The sequence below is a fragment of the Geotrypetes seraphini genome, chromosome 10 (genome assembly GCF_902459505.1).
Source record: "Geotrypetes seraphini chromosome 10, aGeoSer1.1, whole genome shotgun sequence".
NCBI lineage: Eukaryota > Metazoa > Chordata > Amphibia > Gymnophiona > Dermophiidae > Geotrypetes > Geotrypetes seraphini.
In genome coordinates this window covers 134,042,003-134,065,324 of record NC_047093.1, presented here as the reverse complement: position 1 = coordinate 134,065,324, position 23,322 = coordinate 134,042,003, and the positions used below count along the sequence as shown (strand labels likewise).

Sequence of the window (23,322 nt, the reverse complement as noted above, 5' to 3'; positions counted from 1 at the left end):
CCTTGCCGGCGCCCCCCTTGGTTCCGGTGGGGGCCCGGCTGCGCGACTTTTTTCCCAAATGGGCCGAGATCACGTCCGATCAGTGGGTCCTGGAGGTGGTGCGGGACGGTTATGCCCTGGAGTTCGCCCGCTCTCTGCCGGATTTTTTCCTCGCTTCTCCATGTCAGACTCCTGGGAAGACGCTGGCGTTTCGCCAGACCCTTCAGAGCTTGCTAGATCTCAGGGCAGTAGTTCCAGTGCCCCCCCCGGAGTGGGGCACGGGCAGGTACTCCATTTACTTTGTGGTGCCCAAGAAGGAGGGGATTTTTCGGCCCATCCTCGATTTGAAAGGGGTCAACAGGGCTCTCAAGGTTCCCTCTTTCCGTATGGAAACGCTGCGGTCGGTCATTCTGGCGGTTCAGCCGGGGGAGTTTCTCACTTCTCTCGATCTGACGGAGGCCTACTTGCATGTTCCTATTCGGGCCTCTCATCAGCGTTTCCTGCGCTTTGCGATCTTGGGTCGGCACTATCAGTTCTGTGCGCTTCCCTTTGGGCTGGCCACGGCTCCACGGACGTTCACCAAGGTGATGGTGGTCGTCGCGGCAGCCTTGCGGTCGGAGGGCATCCTGGTACACCCCTACCTGGACGACTGGTTAATTCGGGCCAAGTCGTTGCAGGAAAGCTCCCGGGTGACGGCTCGGGTGGTGGAGTTTCTCCGGTCGCTGGGCTGGGTGGTCAACCTTTCCAAGAGTCGGTTGGTTCCGGCTCAGCGTCTGGAGTACCTCGGGGTGCTGTTCGACACCTCCTTGGGGAGGGTCTTCCTCCCAGAGGCCCGGGTGAGCAAATTGCAGTCTCAGATTCGCCTGCTTTTGGCGTCCCGGTGTCCTCGGGCGCGAGATTTCCTCCAGGTCCTGGGGTCGATGGCGGCGTCCCTGGACGTGGTGAGGTGGGCGCGGGCCCACATGCGTCCTCTCCAGTATGCTCTGCTCCGGAGGTGGTCTCCCCAGAGGCACGGGATGGATGTTCCGGTTCCCCTGCGAGGCTTGGCGCGCTGCAGTCTGCGTTGGTGGCTCCGGACCCCTCACCTAGTTCAGGGGGTGGGTCTGGATCTTCCGCAGTGGACGGTGCTCCTTACGGATGCGAGTCTCCTGGGTTGGGGGGCCCAGTGCCTGGGTCACTCAGCTCAGGGAACCTGGTCCACGGAGGAGGCCTCCTGGTCGATCAACGTGTTGGAGACCAGGGCGGTCCGGCTGGCGCTGTTGGCTTTCCACTCCCTTTTGTTGGGCAAGTCGGTCAGAGTCCTGTCGGACAATGCCACGGCGGTGGCTTATGTCAATCGTCAGGGGGGCACCAAGAGCACTCTGGTGGCGCAGGAGGCGGCTCGGCTCATGGTTTGGGCGGAGTCGCATCTTCTGGACCTCTCGGCCTCTCACATTGCCGGGGTAGAAAACGTTCAGGCGGACTTCCTCAGTCGTCACTTCTTGGATCCGGGAGAGTGGTGTCTCGGCGCCGAGGCGTTTCAGTTGCTAGTGCGTGCTTGGGGGCAGCCCCTGATGGATCTGATGGCTACAAGTGGCAACGCCAAAGTACCCCGCTTCTACAGTCGTCGCAGGGACGGTCTGGCCGAGGGTCTGGATGCTCTGGTCCAACCGTGGCCAACGGAGGGGCTGTTGTATGTGTTCCCTCCTTGGCCATTAGTGGGCAGAGTACTGCTTCGCATTGTTCGCCATCCGGGGCTGGTGGTCTTGGTGGCTCCGGATTGGCCTCGTCGTCCGTGGTATGCGGATCTGGTGAGGCATCTGGTGGCGGATCCTCTTCCTCTGCCTCTCGGATGCGATCTTCTGACGCAGGGTCCCATTCCCATGTTCGACCCGTCTCCCTTTTGTCTTACGGCTTGGCTCTTGAAAGGGGCCGCCTGAGTAAGAAGGGATATTCCGACAAGGTGATCTCTACACTTTTGGGGTCCCGGAGGCTTTCTACCTCTCGGGCTTATGTACGGGTTTGGCGTCTTTTTGAGGAATGGTGCCGAGCGCGGGGAGTGGTCTCCTTTCGCGCTTCTCTGCCTAACATTCTAGAGTTTTTGCAGGATGGCCTGGATAGGGGCCTGGCCTGGTCTTCTCTTCGGGTTCATCTGGCGGCCCTGTCGGCTTTTCGGGGGCTGGTGACAGGTCAGCGTTTGTCAGCCATTCCTGATGTGATTCGCTTTCTTAGGGCGGCCAAGTTGATCAGGCCTCCCATAAGGCCCTCGATTCCCTCTTGGGATCTCAATCTGGTTCTCTCTGTTCTAGTGCGCCCTCCTTTCGAGCCGTTGGATGGCTGTTCATTGAAGGACCTTACGCTGAAGTCGGTCTTTTTGGTGGCCATTACTTCCGCTAGACGGGTGTCGGAGCTACAGGCTTTCTCTTGTAGGGCTCCCTTCCTGGAGTTTTCGAAGGAGCGGGTTGTTTTGCGGCCTGTTCCTTCCTTTCTGCCGAAGGTAGTTTCTCCTTTTCATGTCAATCAATCGGTGGTCCTCCCGGTCTTGGGTAGTCGGGAGGGTTCTTCTGAGCAACGACAGCTGCGCAAGTTGGATGTAGGTCGGGTCCTCCATGCTTATGTGCAGCGGACCCGGGATTTTCGGAGCTCCGATCATCTCTTTGTGCTTCTGGCGGGTCCTCGTCGGGGGGCTGGCGCTTCTAAGGCTACTATTGCGCGCTGGATCAAGGAGATGATTGCTTCCGCTTATCTTCTGAGTCAGAAGCCGGTTCCGGAGTTTCTCAAGGCTCATTCCACTAGGGGTCAGGCGGCTTCTTGGGCTGAGTCGTCGCTCGTGCCTCCGGTGGATATTTGTAAGGCTGCGGTTTGGTCCTCCTTGCATTCCTTTGTTCGGCATTATCGGGTAGAGGTTCAGGCGCGTCGGGACGCGGTGTTCGGTGAGCGTGTTCTGGTATCGGCCCTTCGGGGGTCCCGCCCGTGAGAGGGACTGCTTTGGTACGTCCCAATCGTAAAGTTAACCTCTACTGGTCTGGAGAGTGCTAAAGAAGGAGAAATTAGGTTCTTACCTGCTAATTTACTTTCTTTTAGCTTCTCCAGACCAGTAGAGGTCCCCACCCTGTCTGTTGTTGTTGTTGTTGGGGCTGTTGCGCGGGCAGTTTTTGGTTTTTGCTGCGGGTTCTAGTATTTTTCTAGGGCCGGGGAGAATTGAAGAACAGCGGCTGTGGTTCGGCTGGCTTAGCTGGCGAGCTGTGGGGACCTTCTTCCTTCGGGAATTTCTCCTCTGCATTTTCCAACAGCATTTTTGGGTATGTTATTTGTTACTCCTTTCGGAGTATTGTTTTTTCTCTCTGTTGTTTTCCAGTTCTTGGTTCTGCTTGGCTATTCGGCAGACTGAGGGAAATAGAGAGGAGGGGCTAGGATATACTGTCCCAAAGTTTTGTTTTCAGTCTCCACCTGCTGGTCATGATTAGATATATACCCAATCGTAAAGTTAACCTCTACTGGTCTGGAGAAGCTAAAAGAAAGTAAATTAGCAGGTAAGAACCTAATTTCTCCTTACTGAAGGGCTGTCTGGTAAGATTTGCCTCTTTGTGGATGATACCAAAATCTGCAATAGAGTAGACACCCTAGATGGTGTGAATAACATGAAGAAAGACCTAGCAAAGCTTGAAGAATGGTCTGAAATTTGGCAGCTAAAATTTAATGCTAAGAAATGCAAGATCATGTATTTGGTTTGCAAAAACTCAAAGGAACAGTACAGTTTAGGGGTGAAGAACTTATGTGCACGAAAGAAGAGCGGGACTTGGGTGTGATTGTATGTGATGATCTTAAGGTGGTTAAACAGGTTAAAAAGGTGACAGTGAAAGCTAGAAGGATGCTAGGGTGCATAGGAGGAGGGTAAGGCCAGTAAGAATAAGGAGGTATTGATGGCCCTGTATCACACTGGTGAGACCTCATTTAGAATATTTGTACAATTCTGGAGACCACACCTTCAAAAAGGATGGAGTTGGTCCAGAGGAAGGCTACTAAAATTGAGCATGGTCTTCATCATAAGGCATATGGGGACAGACTTAAAGATCTCAATATGTATACTTTAGAGGAAAGGTGGGAGAGGGGAGATATGATAGAGACATTTAAATACCTAAGTGGCATAAATGTGCACGAGTCGAGTCTCTTTCATTTGAAAGGAAGCTCTGGAATGAGAGGGCATAGGATGAAGTTAGGAGGCGATAGGCTCAGGAGTAATCTAAGGAAATACTTTTTTACAGAAAGAATGGTAGATGCATGGAACAGTCTCCCGGAAGAAGTGGTGGAAACGGAGACTGGGTCTGAATCTATTAGGCGGTAGATAATGAGCTCTAACCCTGCTGCATCAGTCCTCTGTAAGCAATCTTAAGGTATGGAAAGGAGATGTGGTGGCACCATAGTAATAGTCTGCATCAGAGACCAATGACCAAAATCTTGCCTTACCATCCTACTTTATAAGAACATAAGAATAGCCATACTGGGTCAGATCAATGGTCTATTTAACCCAGTTTCCTGTTTCCAACAGTGGCCAATCCAAGTCACAGTACCTGGCAGAAGCCCAAATTGTAACAACATTCCATGCTACTGATCGAGGGCAAGCAGTGGCTTCCTCTATATCTTTCTCAATAGCAGACTCTGGACTTTTCTTCCAGGAACTTGCCCAAACTTTTCTTAAACCTAGCTACACTAACTGCTGTAACCGTATCCTCTGGCAATGAGTTCCAGAGTTTAACTATTCTTTGAGTAAAGAAATATTTCCTCCTATTTGTTTTAAAAGTATTCCCATGTAATTTCATTGAGTGTTCCCTGGTTTTTGTACTTTTTGAAAGGATGGTAAAACGATTCATTCGATGCACCACTCAGGATTTTGTAGAACTCAGTCGTATCGCCCTTCAACCGTCTCTTTTCCAAGCTAGAGCCCCAACTTATTTAGTATTTCCTCATAAGAGAGGAGTTCCATCCGCTTTATCATTTTGGTTGCTCTTCTTTGAATCTTTTGTATTTCCACTATATCTTTTTTTGAGATTCGTGACCAGAATTAGGCGCAATACTCAAGGTGAGGATGCACCACGGAGTGATATAGAGGCATTATAATCTCAGTCTTATTTACCATCCCTTTCCTAATAATTCCTAGCATCCTGTTTGCTTTTTTTGCCACAGCCACACACTGGGCAGAAGATTTCAACGTAGAGTCTGCAATGACACCCAGATCTTTTTCTTGGTGCTGACTCCTAAGGTGGATCCTACCATAAGGTAACTATGATTTGGATTATTCACTTTGCATTTGTACACATTAAATTCCATCTGCCATTTGGACGCCCAGTCTTCCAATTTCCTAAGGTCATCCTGCAATTTTTCACAGTCCTCGTGTATTTTGACAACTTTTTTTTTTATTTTTTATCATTAACACCTCCCCCCCCCCACACTTTTACAAAGCCGCATTAGGCTTTTTTATCACCAGCCGCAGCGGTAAAAAGTTCCAATGCTCATAGAATTTCTATGAGCATCAGAGCTTTTACCGCCATGGCCGGCGATAAAAAAGCCTAATGCAGCTTCGTAAAAGGAGAGGTTAAATTTTTATTGAAAAGTTTTTTTTTAATTTTCCATAACACCTAAAACAATACAGGGACAAGGCATAGCATGCAAAACATCAACAAACAGCTAAAGAAATGCCCCCCTACTAGTGTCATTTGCAAATTTAATCACCTCACTTGTCTTTCCAATTTCCAAATCATTTATAAATATGTTAAATAGCATCAATCCCAGTTCAGATCCCTGCGGTACTCCATTATTTACCCTTCTCTTTTGAGAAAAATGGCCTTTTAACCCTACAATCTGTTTTCTGTCTAATAACTAATTCCTAATCCACAATAGGACATTGCTTCTTAACTCATGACTTTAATTTTCTCAAGGAGTCTCTCATGAGGAACTTTATCAAAAGCTTTCTGAAAATCTAGATACACTACAGCAACCGGCTCACCTTTAGCCACATGCTTATTCACACCTTCAAAGAAATGAAGCAGATTGGTGAGGCAAGACCTCCTTTGGCAGAACCCATGCTGACACTGTCCCATTAAGTCATGTTTATCTACGTGTTCCATAATTTTATATTTTAGAATAGTTATAATAGTTTCCACTATTTGCCCAGCACTGAAGTTAGGCTTACCAGTCTGTAATTTCCTGTCTCACCCCTGGAAACCTTTTTAAATATCGGCATAACATTGGCCACCCTCCAATCTTCAGGTATAATGGATGATTTTAGTGACAGGTTACGAACAACAGATAAGCAGTTTCATATTCGTTCTTTCAGTACCCTGGGATCCAGGTGATTTATCACTCTTACTTGTCAATTTGGCTCAATACATCTTCCAGGTTCACTGTGAATTTTCAGTTCTTCTGCATCATCACCCTTGAAAACCATATCCAGCTCAGGTAGATCTCTTACATTCAGTCTTTCCGCTATGGCATTAGCCTTCCCGAGTGCCTGTTTTATTACTTGATGGATCCAATGGTCCCACAGATTTCCTCATAGATTTTCTGCTTCTGATATACCTGAAAATGTTGTTAATATGAGTATTTGTCTCTTTGCCAAGTTTCTCTTCATATTCTTTTTTTAGCCTTCTTTATCAGTGCTTCGCATCTAACTTGCCAGTGCTTATGTTGCTTTTTATTGTCATCATTTGGATCTCTTTTCCTTTCTTTAAAGGGTTTTTATTGGCTCCAATAGACTCTTTCACATCACCTTTTAACCATGCCAGCTCTCGTTTCTCTTCTTTCCACCTTTGTTAATATGTGGAATATGTCTGGTCTGGGCTTCCATGAAGATATTTTTAAATAATGTCTATGCCTGATTTAAAGTCCTAACCTTTGCCGCCTGTCTTTTAGCTTCTTTTTAACTTACGAGTACCTGATTACTACTTAATGTATTGTAAACATCTTTGAGTGAATCTCTTCATGAAATGGCGGTTAATAAATCCCAATTTTAAAAAATCCTATATAATAAAACTCTAAGCGCGCATGCGCACTTAGAGTTTTGTGATTCCCGGCTCCGTGAGGTGTGTCTCCGTGCCAAATTCGATTTTCGAACATGGAGGCAGGCCAGAACACGGAGCAACTCCCCCCTCGCTGTCATTCACCGCCAGAGTGCTGCCTCACTGCTGCCGCTGATTCGGAGGGGGGGGGCACAGGCGCACCTGCCAGCATCTTCTTCTCATCCTTCTCCCACTTGCCTGCTCACCCGCCCGCCGCAGCTCCTCTCTCGAACGGGCTGGGGACCGCAGCCAGCCGTCGATCGCCTCCACAAGCGAAGTGAGGAGCCGGCCTGGTCTGCGCAAGGTCCATGTCTGACCCCAGCTCTGCCTAGCGCTGGCTGCACAGCTGAGCTGCTGCCGTTGCTGCTCCATGCAACCCCGGCCTCCTCCTCCTCCCGCAGATGTGTGCGCACAGAGGGGCGGGCGGCCCACAGACAGGAAGCTGCCAGAAACGCACGAAGCTTCCCCGTGTGGGGGGGGGGGGAACGGCAAGCGACGGCGAGGAAGGAGTGGGAGCAGGCCACAGAGGCTGTCGGTGCCTGCAGGCCGCTGCGGCTTCAGGCGGATGTCGGTGGAGGGCAGACTAAAAAGAACAAAGGTAAGGGTTGCTGCTGGACATGGGAAGAGGTGCTGATGGACGGGTGGAGGGGGCAAAAAAAGGAAGGGAGGCCTTCTGCTGGACAGGGGGAGCAAAAAAGAGGTGCTGCTGGACAGGGGAAGAGGTGCTGATGCACAGGGGGGCAGAAAAAGGAAGGGAGGCCTACTGCTAGACAGGGGGAGTAGAAAAGAGGTGCTGCTGGACAGGGGGGGCAAAAAAGAAGTGCTGCTAGACAGGGGAAGAGGTACTGATGGACAGGGGGGCAGAAAAAGGAAGGGAGGCCTACTGCTGGACAGGGGGAGCAGAAAAGAGGTGCTGGATAGGGGGGGCAGAAAAAGGAAGAGAGGCCTACTGCTGGACAAGAGGAGCAGGAAAAGGTGCTGCTAGACAGGGGGGAGTTAAAACAAAGGGAGAAGGGCTGCTGCTGGATAAGGGGAGCAGAGAAGGAGTGGTGGTGGACACACAGGAAGAAAAAGGAAGGAAGAATGGACAGGGGGAGCAGGCAAGGAGTGGTGGTGGACAGCCGAGGAAAAAGAAACACAGAAAGAAAGAAATACAGAAACAGGCTAAGGAGAGAGAGAGAATGAAATAAATACAGACCACACACACATATTCTAGCACCCGTTAATGTAACAGGCTTAAAGACTAGTATATATATATTTTCCTAATTTTATTGTAGCTGCTACTTCAAAAATTTAATGTTGCTATGGTAGATATCTTTAATGATGTCATTTCAGATATCAGCTCAAATTTGATCACGTTACAATCACTGTTTGCCAGTGGACCAAGCATAATTACCTCCCTACATTCCACTAAGGACTAAATCTTTAAAATTTAAGAATCTTATTGATTCTTAGACCAGTTGCTCCAAGAAGCAGTCAGTTATGACGTCTAGGAATTTTACCTCCCTAGCACTCCTTGATGCAACATTTATCCAGCCAATATTAGGGTAACTAAAATCACCACCACTATAGGATCACTTGGACAAATCACATCATATAGATATAGATATAATAAAATATGATTTGTCCAAGTGATCCTATAGTAGTGGTGATTTCAATTTGTATATCACTGTCCAAGTATAAAAGCAACTATCCAGCCAGGTTATCACCCTGAACCATATTTAAAGAAGAAAAAAAGTAGAGAAATAAGCTTCAGTCCAAAAGGAGCTTAGTCTCGTAGATGTGTAAAGAGTAACTCACACTCTTATCATTGGCAAAAAAATCTCCACTTCTATGTTGACCTTCTGTTGCTTGTTTACTTCATTCATTAAAAATACTCTCTCCATAACTGTACTTTCCGTCTCCTCAACACGTCTAATGGAAAAAATGTTCAAATCTATCTTCAGATTTCAAGGCCCCAAAGTGTGGAATAACCTACCCTTATTTCAGTGTTAGCTCTCCAATTACTACAGCTTCAGAAAAATGCTAAAGACCTACTGTATCTCTATGTGATTCGCAAGTTGCCTATCCACTTAAGTCGTCTGTAATCCTAATGTAACCCAAAGATTACTCATTATCTTGATTGTAAACTGCATTGAATCCTGGTTGAAAATTGCAGGATATAAGAAACTGTCTGGTATGGTATTTCCAATTTTCCTTGATTCATGCTTCGTACGTTCCATGTTCCTATGTTGAGAATATCTTTACAGCTTCTGATCTCCCTTTTCTGACCAGCAACATCAGCATCAGGATGTCCTGGCAGCTTTGATCCATCAGCTTCACAAACACATACTCTGGGTGAAAATCAGCTCTACCCTAGTAGCATGGTGAGTGCCTTCCAACCTAGAGAAACATCTTTCAGCATTATACATCGTTTCTTTATGTCTCATCGTCATCATCAAGTTTTCTTGGCAGAATACAGAAATACATTGCCAGGCCTTTCTTCTGTGCAGTATAAATTTGATGTCACCATTGTCACATCAAATGTGATCCTCTGCCTTCAACACTGCTCATCTTCTGCTGCCTAGATGAGTTGTACAACGTTAGTGTGACATCTCCGCTGAAACCTTGGGAGACCCTGCTGGTAGTGAAATCGCCGACAGCATAGCTTTCAGCTTCTCAGATGTGCACAAGCCCATGTACCATGACTAGTAAAAGGCAAGGAAATAACACTCCAAATGAAGATTAGACTTGTCCACACACTCATTTTCTCAGTGGTCAATTACAGATGTGAAAGCTGAACACTACAGAAACAAAACAGAAAGAGGATTGACTCATTTGAGCTTTGGTGGTGGAGAAGGATTTTAAGCATGCCATGGACCACCAGAAAAACTAACAAATCAATTCTGGAAGAGATCAAACCGGCTATGTCACTCAAAGCCCAAATGACGACTGTTGTATTTTGGTCACACTGTGAGACGAGAGAGATCACTGGAGAAGGACATCGTGTTTGGGAAGATCGAAGGAACCAGGCAAAGAGGGCAACCTACAATCAGATGGCTGGACATGTTGAAAAAAATCATGGGCTGACATTAGAGGACCTTGTCAGACCAGCATAAAACTGATTTATTTTTAGATCTGTAATGCATCAAGTCGCTAGGACATGAACATGAGTCAACGGTACTTAACGTGGTATGGTATGGTATTAAAAACGCCCTGTCCATAACATTCGGAATCAAATAACAAAGTTCAAAAACAAACTTCAAAACCTTGTCATATAGGGCTAGATTCACTAAGCAAACCAATCGTGTACCGATCGGTTTGCGAGCCCTTTGTGACCCGATTTCCCTCTGACTTGATTCACTAACCTGTGTACCGATCCGATCCGTGCATGCAAATGAGGGGAATCGGCATGCAAAGCAGGAAGAACGTGATTCACAAAACTTCTTCTGGCACACTGACTGGCTGGCCGATCAAAAAACTAGCGACTGGTGAGGACCAGTCGCTTGTGCTAAAACCCTGCTCTCTGCCCCAATTCTCCTGCTATGGCCACCTTGCTCTCTGCTCTCTTCTCTGCACCGATTCTCCTGCTTTGGTTGCCCTGCTTTCTGCTCTCTTCTCTGCACTGATTCTTCTGCTCTGGCTGCCCTGCTTTCTACTCTCTTCTCTGCCCCGATTCTCCTGCTCTGGCCGCTCTGCTCTCTTCTCTGCCCCGATTCTCCTGCTCTGGCCGCTCTGCTCTCTTCTCTGCCCCGATTCTCCTGCTCTGGCCGCCCTGCTCTCTTCTCTGCCCCAATTCTCCTGCTCTGGCTGCCCTGCTCTCTGCTCAGCCCCGACTCGCCTGCAGTGCGAGCCCGTGGTTTTATCCCACGGGTTTAAAGCGGGTTAAAACCACAGGCTTACCAAGTAAAAAAAACAGTAAAGTTAAAAGTAAAAAAGAAAAAAACTCTTGACGGGCCCAAAGGACCAGCCGAATGAACAGACCATTTACAGTCAAGGAAGATGGTCGTTGCATTCTCAAGGATCGCTCTCCAGCGATCCGTTCGGTTGGTGGGGGGCATGCCTCTGATCGCCCCCATTAGAATATTCTTGTTTGCAGAATCGATTAGCCCTGCCCGGATCGGACACAGATAGGTCAGGTTAGTTAATCGGGCCCATAGTCCTTTTAAACAAGTATTCATCTCTATAAACGCTGTTTCGCGATCTATTATCGCTGCTTCAGGGTAGGGCTGCAGCAAAACATTCACTTCAGTTCTTCACTTCGGCATGGCACCTAACTGAAGGTAAAAAAATGCTGACAGTTAGTAGGCATCACCTAAACATGTGATCTGCCCCAAACACAGTGACATCACATATACTCCAATCAGAGAACATCCAGGAAATGTAAAGCTCATATACTTCTACTAAATATAATATTTATCAAATGAAGGCTTTCCACTCTATTGCTAGATTTAATCCTCTTAGTGTCATAGTGTTCAAAAGTAAAATCCACTTCTGCTTGTGCTGCCGAAGCGAATGTCTTATGTCTCCTTGGCATTTAGACCCATTTTCTATAAACGGCGCCTTAAGTTAGGCCTAGCTTAAGTGGAAAAAACCATTTAAACACAAAATCATTTTTTTTAAATGTAGGCGCCTACTGGAGCCTAGAAAAACAGCACCTTCCTAATGCTAGTGTAGGCATGGCTAACGCCGGCAGTGGCGTTAGGCATTGTAAAGCATCTCTGTAGCCGTGATTCAAGTGAAAGGTAGCGGTGGAAATGTAGGCCTTTAAAACACTGGCCTGCATTTCTGGCACCTACCTTTCATAAAGCCACAATTCTAGAAACAGCGCCGTTGCATGATTGATACTGAGCCTTATATGGTATCAAGTATTCATGACCAATTATATGCAGGCAGTAAAATGTCGTCATGTATTAGGTATATTTAAGTGAACCTAGCAGAACAGAATTTTGAGGACGTTATGTCAGGGAAGTTGCATTTACACTCTGACTTGTAATGTTCCTCCATTGTACAAATGAATGCCTTGAAACAGGACTGTCTGTTGAATTTTAATAAAACAAGATTTTATCTGGAATATTTGTACAATTATCATCATTTCAGTGCACCTATGGGCAGGGTAGAACCAAAACTCTGCTCAATACACAATCGGCAGCTGACGACAATGGCGCCGTTTATAGAATCCAGCCCTTAGAACTTAAAATTTGCACCAACACCACCTATTGGAGGGAGTCAAAATCATGATTAAACTCCTTGCAGTGAGTGACTAATGGCCTCCATAACTTTTTCAGTTCTGATACAATGCAGATGCTTAGTCTGGTTTTGAGCTGCCTGCCCAATATGAAACAATTTACAAGGACACTCCAAAATTTACGGGGCCAACGAGGGAAACGAGATGTCCTTGCTGTTGGATAATCCTGAGAAGGAGGTTTTGAGTTTTGTGCCTCTCTTTTCTTTTCTGCCTGGGGAGCACACACTCTTTTGCTTCTGCACATGTTTTCTTTTTGGTACATAATCGGTGGGGGGTATTGGGCTCCTTCTCCTCCTCTTTTGTTATATGGTCTCTGTATTACTGGTACATTATATGCTGTTGCTGAGTGTATTGTATTTTCAACTGACGCTTCTGTTTGCATATATCTTTCTTTTGTCACGCTTGTTTCTCTTGTTGACTTTTTAATAAAAATGATATAAACAAAAAAACAAGGACACTCCAGTAAATAAACTAATTGATGGGATAAACTTGATGTATTTAACTGTAAAAAAATGTATTCATTTAGACTTGAGATCCACAAGGCTGTCAGTATCCCTAACGTGACCATTTTATTTTTTTCCTCAAAATGGGACAGGACCCCCCCCAAGACCCTCCCCCAGATCCTGGACCCCACTAAATATAGTGCAAAATATAGACAGAAGATATAAATTCTCAAAACTGACACATTTTGATCACTAAATTTAAAATAAAATCATTTTTCCTACCTTTGTTGTCTGGTGATTTCATGAGTCTCTCGTTGCACTTCCTTTCTGTCTCTTTCTTTCTGTTTTGTCTGTCTTTCTCTCTCCCTGACCTCTTTTCTTTCTTTCTGTCTTTCTCTTTCCATGCCTCCTTTCTGTCTTTCTTTCTCTCCCTGCCCCCCCAAGCCACTCTGCTTCTCCCGCGTCAAGCCATCCTGCTTCCCCAACGCACACTGCTTCCTCTGCCCCCGACACTCCCTGCTTCCCCGACGCAGCAACATCAAGGCGTGTGCAGTGATGGGCCTACAAGACTCTCCCCTGCCCCCCCCATGTCAATTCTGACATCAGAGAGGAAGTTCCAGGCCAGCCAGCGATTGGCCTGGAACTTCCTCTCCGATGTCAGAATTGACGTCGAGAGGGGAGGGAGGCTTGTAGGTCTGGCACTTGTGCAGTCGCCACAGCGCCTGGCCTGTTGCCAGGGAAGCAGGAAAAAATCCTGGGCTCTGAAAACGGGATATTTCAGGTGTGCTTCGGGACAAGGTAATTAAAAATGGGACGTATGGTCACGTTATGTATCCCACATAAGCTGGCATACTAAAGAACAACCACATTTACTATGTCTCCCTGAAGTAAATAAGCAACAGAAGATTGGCACATAATTATGATCTGACAAGTGGAGGTTTTTTTGCCAATGATACAATGTGAGTTAGTCTTTACAAATCTATGAGACTAAGCTCCTTTTGAACTGAGACTTTTTCTATGATTTTTTTCTTCTTTAAATATGATTTAGAGCAGTGGTCTCAAACTCGCAGCCCGCCAGGTACTATTTTGAGGCCCTCAGTCTGTTTATCATAATCACAAAAGTAAAATAAAACAATTTCTTGAGCATATGTCTCTTTAGCTATAAATTACAATATTATTATTAAGACTTAGCCAAAAGGAAAGATTTATAAAGAGTTTTACCAAATGCAGAATTGTCATTTCTTTAATAAGACAAATATTTTTTTCTGAGGCCCTCCAAGTACCTACAAATCCAAAATGTGGCCCTGCAAAGGGTTTGAGTTTGAGACCACTGATTTAGAGTGATAACCTTTGAATTTTCATTTTTCTGGTTGAATGCAGTTGCTTTTATATTTATTATATATGTTGGAGGTAATTGAAAATCAGCCATTATTATACTATTGCCCAATTTGCCAGCTTTCCTAACCTCTGTAAACATTTCTTCATCTATTTGCTCATTCTGTCTTGGGAGACGGTAGTACAGCCCTGCCTGTATATTCCTTCCCTTCACACGTGGAATTTATATCCATATGGATTCCACACTGCTACTTATGTCATGCAGAATGTTTATTTTGTTTGAATCATTTCCTTCTTTAACATATAAAACAACCCCCCTTCCAATTTGATCTACTCTACCATTGCGATATAATTGTACCCTGATAACATAGTGTTACATTAATTGTCCTCCTTCCACCAGGTCTCTGCAATGCCTATTATATCTACCCCTTCATTTATATTCTAACTCTCCTATCTTATCTTTTAAGCATCTAGCATTTGTATTCAAATTGTGTTTTTCCCTTGTGCTTACAGGCTGCTTAGAAGTTGACAGGGATAATTTGCGTCCTTTACTCTGCTTTTCTCTTAAACACTCCTGGCTTTCTTTCACCATTATTGAAACCTCTCTATTGGGATTCCCTAAATATCCTGTTTCAATAGTATCCTTCAAGAATACTCTACACTGAACCATCCGCTCCTGGGTGACTGTTGATTTACCCCACCCCCCACCGCCACCATCTTAGTTTAAAAGCTGCTATTATCTCTTTTTGAAATGTTAGTGCCAGCAGCCTGGTTTCATCCCAGTTAAGGTGGAGTCCAAAGGAATAGTTTCCTCCTTTCTCAGAGCGTTGCCCAGTTCTAACAAATCTAAAGCCCTCCTCCCTGCACAGTCATCTAAACCACACATTGAGACTTTGGGGCTCTACCTGTCTCTTGGGTCCTGCGCGTGGAATAGGGAACATTTCCAAAAATGCTACATTCACCTTTAAACATGTGGATAAAGGTGAGCCAGTTGATGTAGTGTATCTAGATTTTCAGAAAGCTTCCAAGAGAGTTCCTCATAAAAGGCTCCTGAGAAAATTAAAGAGTCATGGGATAGGAGACAATTTTCTGTTGTGGACTAGGAATTGGTTATTGGACAGAAAACAGGATAGGGTTACTATGTGTCGAGGAAGTCGACGCTTGGGACGACGTAGTGGTATGCCTAGAAGAGGAAGAATGTTTATGCTTCTTAGTTTTTTTACGTGTCACATCCCCAATGCTTGAGCCATAGATGAAGATGATGTAGAGTCCTGCCTTTGTAAGGTGTTGATGCAATAGGTAGGTGCTAATGCAGATGACTGAGCCATAGAAGGGTGCGTGTTGGGTTACGAGTCCCCCACCATGCTTGGTGTCGATGCTGACGTGGTACCGAAAAGTTTTTCAAACTGAACTTTTCAGGCTTTGAGTGACTTCTTTTGGATTCAGAGGCAGAAAACACAGGACCCCAAACACACCAATTATGTGGATCAGAGCCTGAAATGGTCTGATTACATTGAGAAGATTTCTTAAAGCCGCTTGGTACCTTCTTTGGCATAGAAGGGAAAATGGCTGACGCTTAATCAAAGGACTCAATGGCCTGGGGAGCTCGAGTAAATAGATGCCGAAAACAATCAATTCTCCCAGAGAAAAAAATGTCTGAAGGCCAAAAAATGAAAAAGTGTCGAAAATGAACCAAAGTCAGGTAAAATACTGGAATACAATAAAAACAACGAACTATAAAGAAAATAATGAAAAATAAGTATGGGAAGGTACAATTAAGGATACAAGTTCGACATGCTGATGAGAGAACTGAAGACACAGCTTCTGAGCTCCATGGAAAATGAAGAACTGATGATCCTGTGAGCTGATGTTGAGTGGGAAGGCACTGCCACACACATGGTATGGGCAGTGCCTAAAGATTTAAAGTGACAATGTAATTGGCAATGTCCATACCGAGTTCTGTGAATGGCATGATCCACTTGTGAGAATATTAGGTCTGCTTGTCCTCAGACTCTTATTTAGTCATTTAATTAAACAGTTTTTAAGGATGGATGGGTTGGATTAAAGGTGTTAGAGAGTAGAGAGATTTTTTTAGTGATATAGATAAACTGCAGGTGGAAAGAGGGGATGCACATGTGTCAGAGTATGATCATGTTATCTAAGAGATGTCTGGCATATAGTATAGTCTTTTCATACAGACAGAAATTAGTTTTAGGCAGAATTTGTTACCTGTACAGACATGAAAGCTTAAGTCTGGTCTTTTCCTGGTTACCTCTTGACCGTCAAAGTTGAATTGTGCATGTCCATTGCATCATTTTTATATATTTTGGCCCTGATTCTAGTAATGGTGCTTTAAGTTAGGCAGCGGTAGGCATCTTACTACCACCTAACTTAATCATTTTAATTAGTGATAAATGGCACGGTAATTGACCACGTTGTTTAAAACCAGTTAAAAAATGGAGGTACCGTTCTCCTGTATATGGAGGGCGCGGTACGATGCCTAATGCCACTATAGGCATGGCTAATGCTAGAAATGGCATTAGGCGTCGTAAATCACCTTCGTAGCCAAATTTCTCACAAAAGGTAGGCACCGGAAATGTAGGCCTGTAAAAAAAAAATAAACCTGACCTACATTTCCGGCACCTACCTTTCATGAAGCGACGATTCTAGAAACGGCACTGTTGCGTGATAGACATTCAATCGGCAGCCGTTTTTTAAGCTGCCGCCAACAGTGGCACCGTTTATAGAATCCGGCCCTTTGTGCCAAAACTAGTATCAGTAACAAGCATTCCCTGTTCATGAGAAATGTTATGACTAATTAACAAACTATGGGGTCCTTTTATTAAGGCGCGCTAAAGATTAGCATGCGCTAAATGCTAAGACGCCCATGGAATATAATGGATGCCTTAGCATTTATTTTTTTTTTTTTTTTAATTCTTTATTCATTTTCAAATTGAACAGCAAGTGCACAAATGAATATATTATTCAAGTTATTCCACAATAGCACATTAATCTCTACCACATAAAAATCTAGTGATGCAATAACCCCCCCCAAACCACCCTTCCTTTATCACATTTTCAATAGGAATAAACACAAATATTATATAGCATATTATAACATATTATATAAAATTATTCCCAACTCCCTCCCCCCTTTTGTGTGCTAAAAAAAGAAAAGGAAAAAGGAAGAATCGATGACTATTCACCACAATATTTTGCCAATGGCCCCCATATTTTTATAAAGTTAGTATATGTCCCTCTTTGTACTCCTACTGCACGTTCCATTTTAAATATATGGCATAATGAATTCCACCCAAATGTGTAGCTAAGGTTTTTGTGATTTTTCCAATTATTGGTTATATGTTGGATGGCAACCCCTGTCATAACTAATAAAAGTTTGTTGTTATAGTTGACTCTTTTTCCTCATCATCATGCCAAATAACACTGTATCGTAAGAAAGTGCAACATGATTTTCCAATAATGAGTTCACTTGAGACCAAATTGAATTCCAAAATATCTTAATATTTGGTCTTGGAGAATGAGATGTACAGTGTCAGCATCTATGAGACAAACTTGGCTATTTTTGTCACATAAGAGTGTTTTGGACCCCTGTTCGTTTACAAAAACTAGATAGTTCTAAGTCCAATAAATACTGGCATTGTAATCTGGAACCTGGGACATTAGATCATTTACTTTATTATTGTCCCTTATGAGAGGCATAGAGGGATATGGGTGACTAAAACTACATCAGGTGTATACCTGACTGGGCCTCCGCGTGTGCGGATCGCCGGACTTGATGGACCATGGGTCTGATCCGGAGATGGCAGTTCTTATGTTCTTAAGATGCCTTAGCATTTAGAGCACGCTAATCAGGTTAGTGCGCCTTAATGAAAGGACTCCTATGTATTATTATTCTAGGCTGTTTTTATAATAGAAGTATTGTAACAGAATATTCAATATGAAAGTCAGCCTGGGAACCTAGGTTTTGAACTCCCTGTTTCCAGCCATCTTGGAATAAATAATTTTCTGCAGTACCTGAGTCATTTTTCTTCCTCAGAGAGTCCTACAGGCCAGTGGAACATAATTTGCCAACCCCTGCTTTAGCATGTAGACTATAAATCACTGAAATTCTCATTCTTTTCCAGGGGATAGGGCCACAGACAAAGAAAAGGAGGAGAAGCATCCTGAGGAATGGGCAGAGGAGTTATTGGAGGCCACATCTGGTATAGCAATCCGGCAGCAAGGCCACCTTTCAGGATACAGGACCTCAAAGAGTGCCAGATATGAAAGAGGTTTCAATAAGCTTTCCTCCAACATGGAGCAGGAACGATCTCCACTCGGTGACTGTCCTTTCAACTTCAGTGACGTTATGAAACAAGAAAGGAAGCATGGCATGGAGAAAATACATCTCTGCACAGAGTGTGGCAGAGGTTTCAGGGCCAACTCTACCCTCACAGTACACAAGAGGACCCACACGGGGGAGAGACCTTTTCAGTGCAGTGAATGTGAGAAAAGGTTTAGCAGGAACTCCACCCTCACTGTTCACATGAGAACCCATACGGGGGAGAAACCATATAAGTGTACAGAATGTAGCAAGAGTTACAGCCAAAGTTACTCTCTCAAACTTCATCAGAAGAGCCACACAGGAGAGAAGAGAAGTGTCAGAAAGTAAGAACACAGAAAATGTTTTCTGTAGTCTCTGAATAAGAACCAATTTTAGGGTTCAGACGTGTGTGTTACACATATTAGGACAAGAACAAACAGGCAGATCCTGAATGTTGCAATAGTCTGTTATTTCAATTCACAAACAACATGATATTATAAATCACTACTAAACTACCTTAAGTTTGTAGATACTGAAGTACCTGCTTACTTTGGTCCTCCTTTCCCATACAAAAAATAAAGGGTAATGTTGAAGGCCAAGTCAGTAGGAACAGCCTAGGATTGGCCCGATGAGATAGCATTCAAACACAAGGAGAACTGAAGGACAGAAAGCATAAACTCTGCTATTTGAAATTTCAAAGTAAATTAAGATGACTGTGTCAGTATTATATAAGAAAGCAGCAGGGCTTCTAGAGTTCAAAGAGAAGCTGGAAAGACTGACCACTGTTTGGCCAGCTGCATGGACAAATCATGAGATGTCAGTGGATGGCCCATGCCTAATTGTTGATGAAACCAACAGGGAGAAAATCTATACAACAGATAGTTGTTATGTAGCCCAAAAACATTCCGAAGTATAGTTGATGAAAGAACTTTACCCAAGGCCTCCTGAACTCAGGGAATCATCTTAAGATAGTGTACAGTAGGACAAAGATGGGGGAAGTATTGATAGCATGAAATGAAATGGAAAGCAAACTGAAATAGACTCAAGCTGAAATTTGCATACAGAGCTAAACCATTTACATATGTACATGAGAAGCTACACACTAGCAGCATTGAAATATCCTAAAATAGTACCGTCTTGCTTAATATCGAGGTACGTCATCTTTCTTGTTAAATCAGATCCTATCTGGAATGTCTTCAGCTCTCCTCCGCGCCTGGTTGATAAGTGGGTTGGAAAGGGTTTAGCTCTGAGAATGACCATAGCATCACTGCAGTGGCATAGGTCAGAAAGAGCATCATGTGTACATGAGGTCATCCCATGAGGGAAAGGTACCAAACCATTGTAGAAGAGAAGGATAGTAGAGACACATTTAAAACTGTTTAACAGCTTCATATCCTGAAATGTCTTGAAGCATCGAGTAACCTTAGTTTCACTATGAACTGTTTGAAACCATCTTTTATCTGAATTGTGAAACCTCTTGCAGTAAAACCACCTACTAAATTCAAATGCAAGGTGAACTCTTCCAAGCAAATTCATTGCTTCTTGACTTTACCCATGATTAAATCCTATTGGGATTATGATTTTTTTTTGGTGTACTCTGATCTGCACTAGTACCATGCTGAACACCTAAAAGAATCACAGCAGTGAAATTCTTCGACTTTTCCAGCAGAAATGGTTCTGAATGAAATGAGAACCAATATTTAAAAGTGTGGCTTGGAATATAGCTTCATATAACCTGGGAAACCAGAGGTGATGATGGCCAGTGAAAAATCATCTTTAACCAGAGGCTAGAATGGAACACAGAAACTGGTGGTTTCTTATCGCAAACTGTCCTATGTAGGGCTGATAGTATTACTATACCTGGTTAGTCTTGATGAATTTGTATAATTTACTCTTACTCATGCATTTGTATAATTTACTTTTATTTGGTTTTAATTTTCAGAAATACTTGGTCTATTTCACCTTATGCTGTCATTTTGGTTTGTTCCAAACATTTGATTGACCATGTCTCATATGTGCACATTTAAACAAACAAAAAAAAGAGAGATGGATGTGGTGCCATGAGCCTTCATTTGCACTATGCTTAGATTTTTATTTTTAATAATTTTATCTTCAGATTACGATGTGCCTTTGAGTCAGATTGATTCCTAGCAACCCCTTATGGTTTTCCTGGAAAGATACAGGAGGGGTTTGCTATTGCTTTCTCCTGTGCAGTGTGAAGCACATCTATGTTACTGCTACCCAATGTAAGGGAGTAGGACCAGAACCTGCTCAGCATCAGACCCAAGACAAGGAGGAAAAAATGATTTGCCCAAAGCCACAACTTGATGCTCTTGAGATTTAAACCTGGTCCTTCTGCTTCCCATCTTACTGTTCTAATCATTAGGCTATTTCTTCACTCCTTATCTTTATTAAACATGTCCAAATTTGATTCCAAAATAACATAAGACAAGGTATAGTAATCAAATATCAAAAGTCCCCTATGTATTTGCAGATGATCAGTCAATACAATAAACCATAGAGAAGAAATTAAAAAAGACCCAGAACATAGACAATTCCCTTCTATCACAACATCCCATTCCATAGTGTCCTTCTAGACCAGCCCAGATGGGTATTATGCACTCCTACCAGTAGATGGAGACTGAAAGTTTCTGAGTTTCAACTTGAGCTATAAGTGGGCTGTGCAGTCCCCTGAAAGTCGATCTGTTCTCAGTCGGAGCAGTGGTAAACCTGTGCAATCTATCCCTGTGGACCTTGTGTTTAGATAGGGAGGGGGGTGCCCCCCTGGTGATTGTTCAGGAGAAAAGGAAGAGAAAACCTCTCTTCTAATTTATTTTGGTCCTGGTAGCTAGACTAGGGTTTGAGGCACAAGGAGGTCCTCTTTCGCCCTGGGAGTGTCACACTCAGGTGGCCGGGTCCCTTCCCCCTCCTGGTCTCCTGACTTTGAGGCTCAAATAAAATAAAATGTAACTTAAATTGAAACTTTGAAGGCCTTGGTTACACTTCTGTGCCTGATAGCAGACAGTCAGCCTTGAATGCCAGAGGGGTCTGCCTAATTCAAGCACTGTTTGGAAAAGATAATTTAATTAATTGCAAGGACTGCAGCCAATCCAGTAAGAGAGAGGCTGTGTGCAACTTATTCCTGACAGTGTGCTGGTGCCTTGTTGTTTTGTTTTGTTTTTTTTGCTAGGGCTGGTTTTTCTCCATAGGGTTTTTGTTTCCCTGCCGGGGAGGATGAGCAAAGAACAGAAGTAATGTTAGGAAATTATTTTTCACAGAGAGGGTGGTTGATGCCTGGAATGCCCTCCCAAGGGAGGTAGTAGAGAGGAAAATGGTGACGTTATTTTAAAAAGCATAGGATAAACAGAGGATCTCTAATTAGAAAATGAGTGGTATAAATTGAAGAACTAATGCCTGTACTGGGCAGACTTTATGGTCTGTGTCCCATATATGGTGATTGGGTGTAGGATGGGCTAGGGAGGGAATCAATGGGATCTCCAGTAACTTGAAACATGGGGACATTACTGGATAGACTTTTACGGTATGTATCACACAAGCGATGAGATGGTGGATAGGCTGGAGTGAGCTTTAATGGCAACTCCAATAGTTGGAACCTAAGGACAGTACTGAGTGGACTTTATGGCTATAGCCCAGATATATCAAAGGAAAAAGACAATTTAATCATGAATTTATAATGTGTGTAACTAATAGACAGACTGGATGGATCGTTCAGGTCTTTATCTGCTGTCATTTACTATGTGCTATGTGTCACCCTGTGCCAGCCAGGATCCACCAACCCTTCATGCAATGTCTTCAGGGCCAGTGCTCCCACTGTCATCCTTGGGCAGTAAGTCGGCAGGTGGGCGTGCAGAGGGAGCACATGTTTTGGCGGCAGTTCCAATTCTGGCAGTAATCGCCGCCATTTTGAATTCTGCTTCTGCAACTGAGGCTCCACTGTGTTTGGATCTGATGAATTCCTCCTCTCTACCTCAGAGCAGTGTGATGTTACCAAGCACTTCAGAGGTGGGTTTTTCCTATTTTGTCCTTGCAATGTATAAAGCCTTTTGCCTGAAGAAGTCTGGTGATCCTGCTCCTCAGTAGGGGGGCTGCAGGAAGCCTCTCCCTCTTTGCCTCAGAAACAGAGGCACGTGGACTGGGAGGAGGAAGATCTTGATGGGGAGGCTGAGGCAGATAGCTATTGAATGGTTGAGGATCGTGACCTTCTGAGTTGCAATTTTTCCACTCATGAGGAGGAATGCATGAAAGAGCTGCCTCCTGGGGAAAATTCTTCAGTGGTAAGGATGAAGAGTTACAGGAGCTTATTGCTCAAGTTTCTTCTGTCTTGAAGTTTGAGGAGGTTCCCTGTATGGCTGACCCCCTTTTGAAAGGAATCCAGAAGTCCTTTTGTTCTTTTCCTATGTACCAAGACATTCAGGAGTCATTCAGGCATAGTGGAATACTCCGGATGCTCCATTCCAAATTGCCTGGTCCATGGTTCGACTATACCCTATTCCTGACAAGGACAGGGAACCCTTGAAGCCGTTTATGGTGGATGCAGTTGTCTTTGCCAGCACTAAGAAGAATACCATTCCTGTGGATGGTGGAATTGCTCTGAGAGATCAAGATCGCCGGATAGAGGCGTTACTAAACTAAACTAAACCTTAAGTTTATATACCGCATCCTCTCCATAATTATGGAGCTCGGCACAGTTTACAAGAGCTTAATATAGGAAGGGGTTGGAGGATGAGTATAGGGGGGAAGAGAGCATTACATTTTTGTGAATAGCCTAGTTTTCAGGTGCTTTCGGAATAGTTGGAAGGAGCCCAGATTCTGTAGTGGGGCAGTAAGCCCTGTGATTCTGAAGAGGAGAGATTTTCCCGCATAGAGGATACCTTTTAGCGAGGGGAAGGATAGTTTTTGGGTGGACATGGTGGTATCAGGACTCGAGGAAACAGGGCTTTGATGTGGCCCTGGCAGTCC

At 44.3% G+C, this 23,322-nt stretch overlaps 1 protein-coding gene across 4 annotated transcripts in view; it reads left to right on the top strand.

Annotated features, from left to right (window-relative positions):
- LOC117368330 (zinc finger protein 251-like) overlaps positions 1-18,839 on the top strand; it is a 72,020-nt gene extending 53,181 nt beyond the window's left edge. For 2 of the 4 annotated variants that reach the window (XM_033961891.1, XM_033961890.1), the window contains one exon: positions 18,164-18,839. In XM_033961891.1, coding sequence (XP_033817782.1) covers positions 18,164-18,690 — 527 coding nt within the window. In that variant the 3' untranslated portion in view covers positions 18,691-18,839. Of the gene's footprint in view, positions 1-5,142; positions 5,236-9,287; positions 9,380-18,163 lie in introns of all 4 variants that reach the window. The other 2 variants (XM_033961892.1, XM_033961893.1) reach the window with 2 other exon arrangements.
- Positions 18,840-23,322: the final 4,483 nt, after the last annotated feature.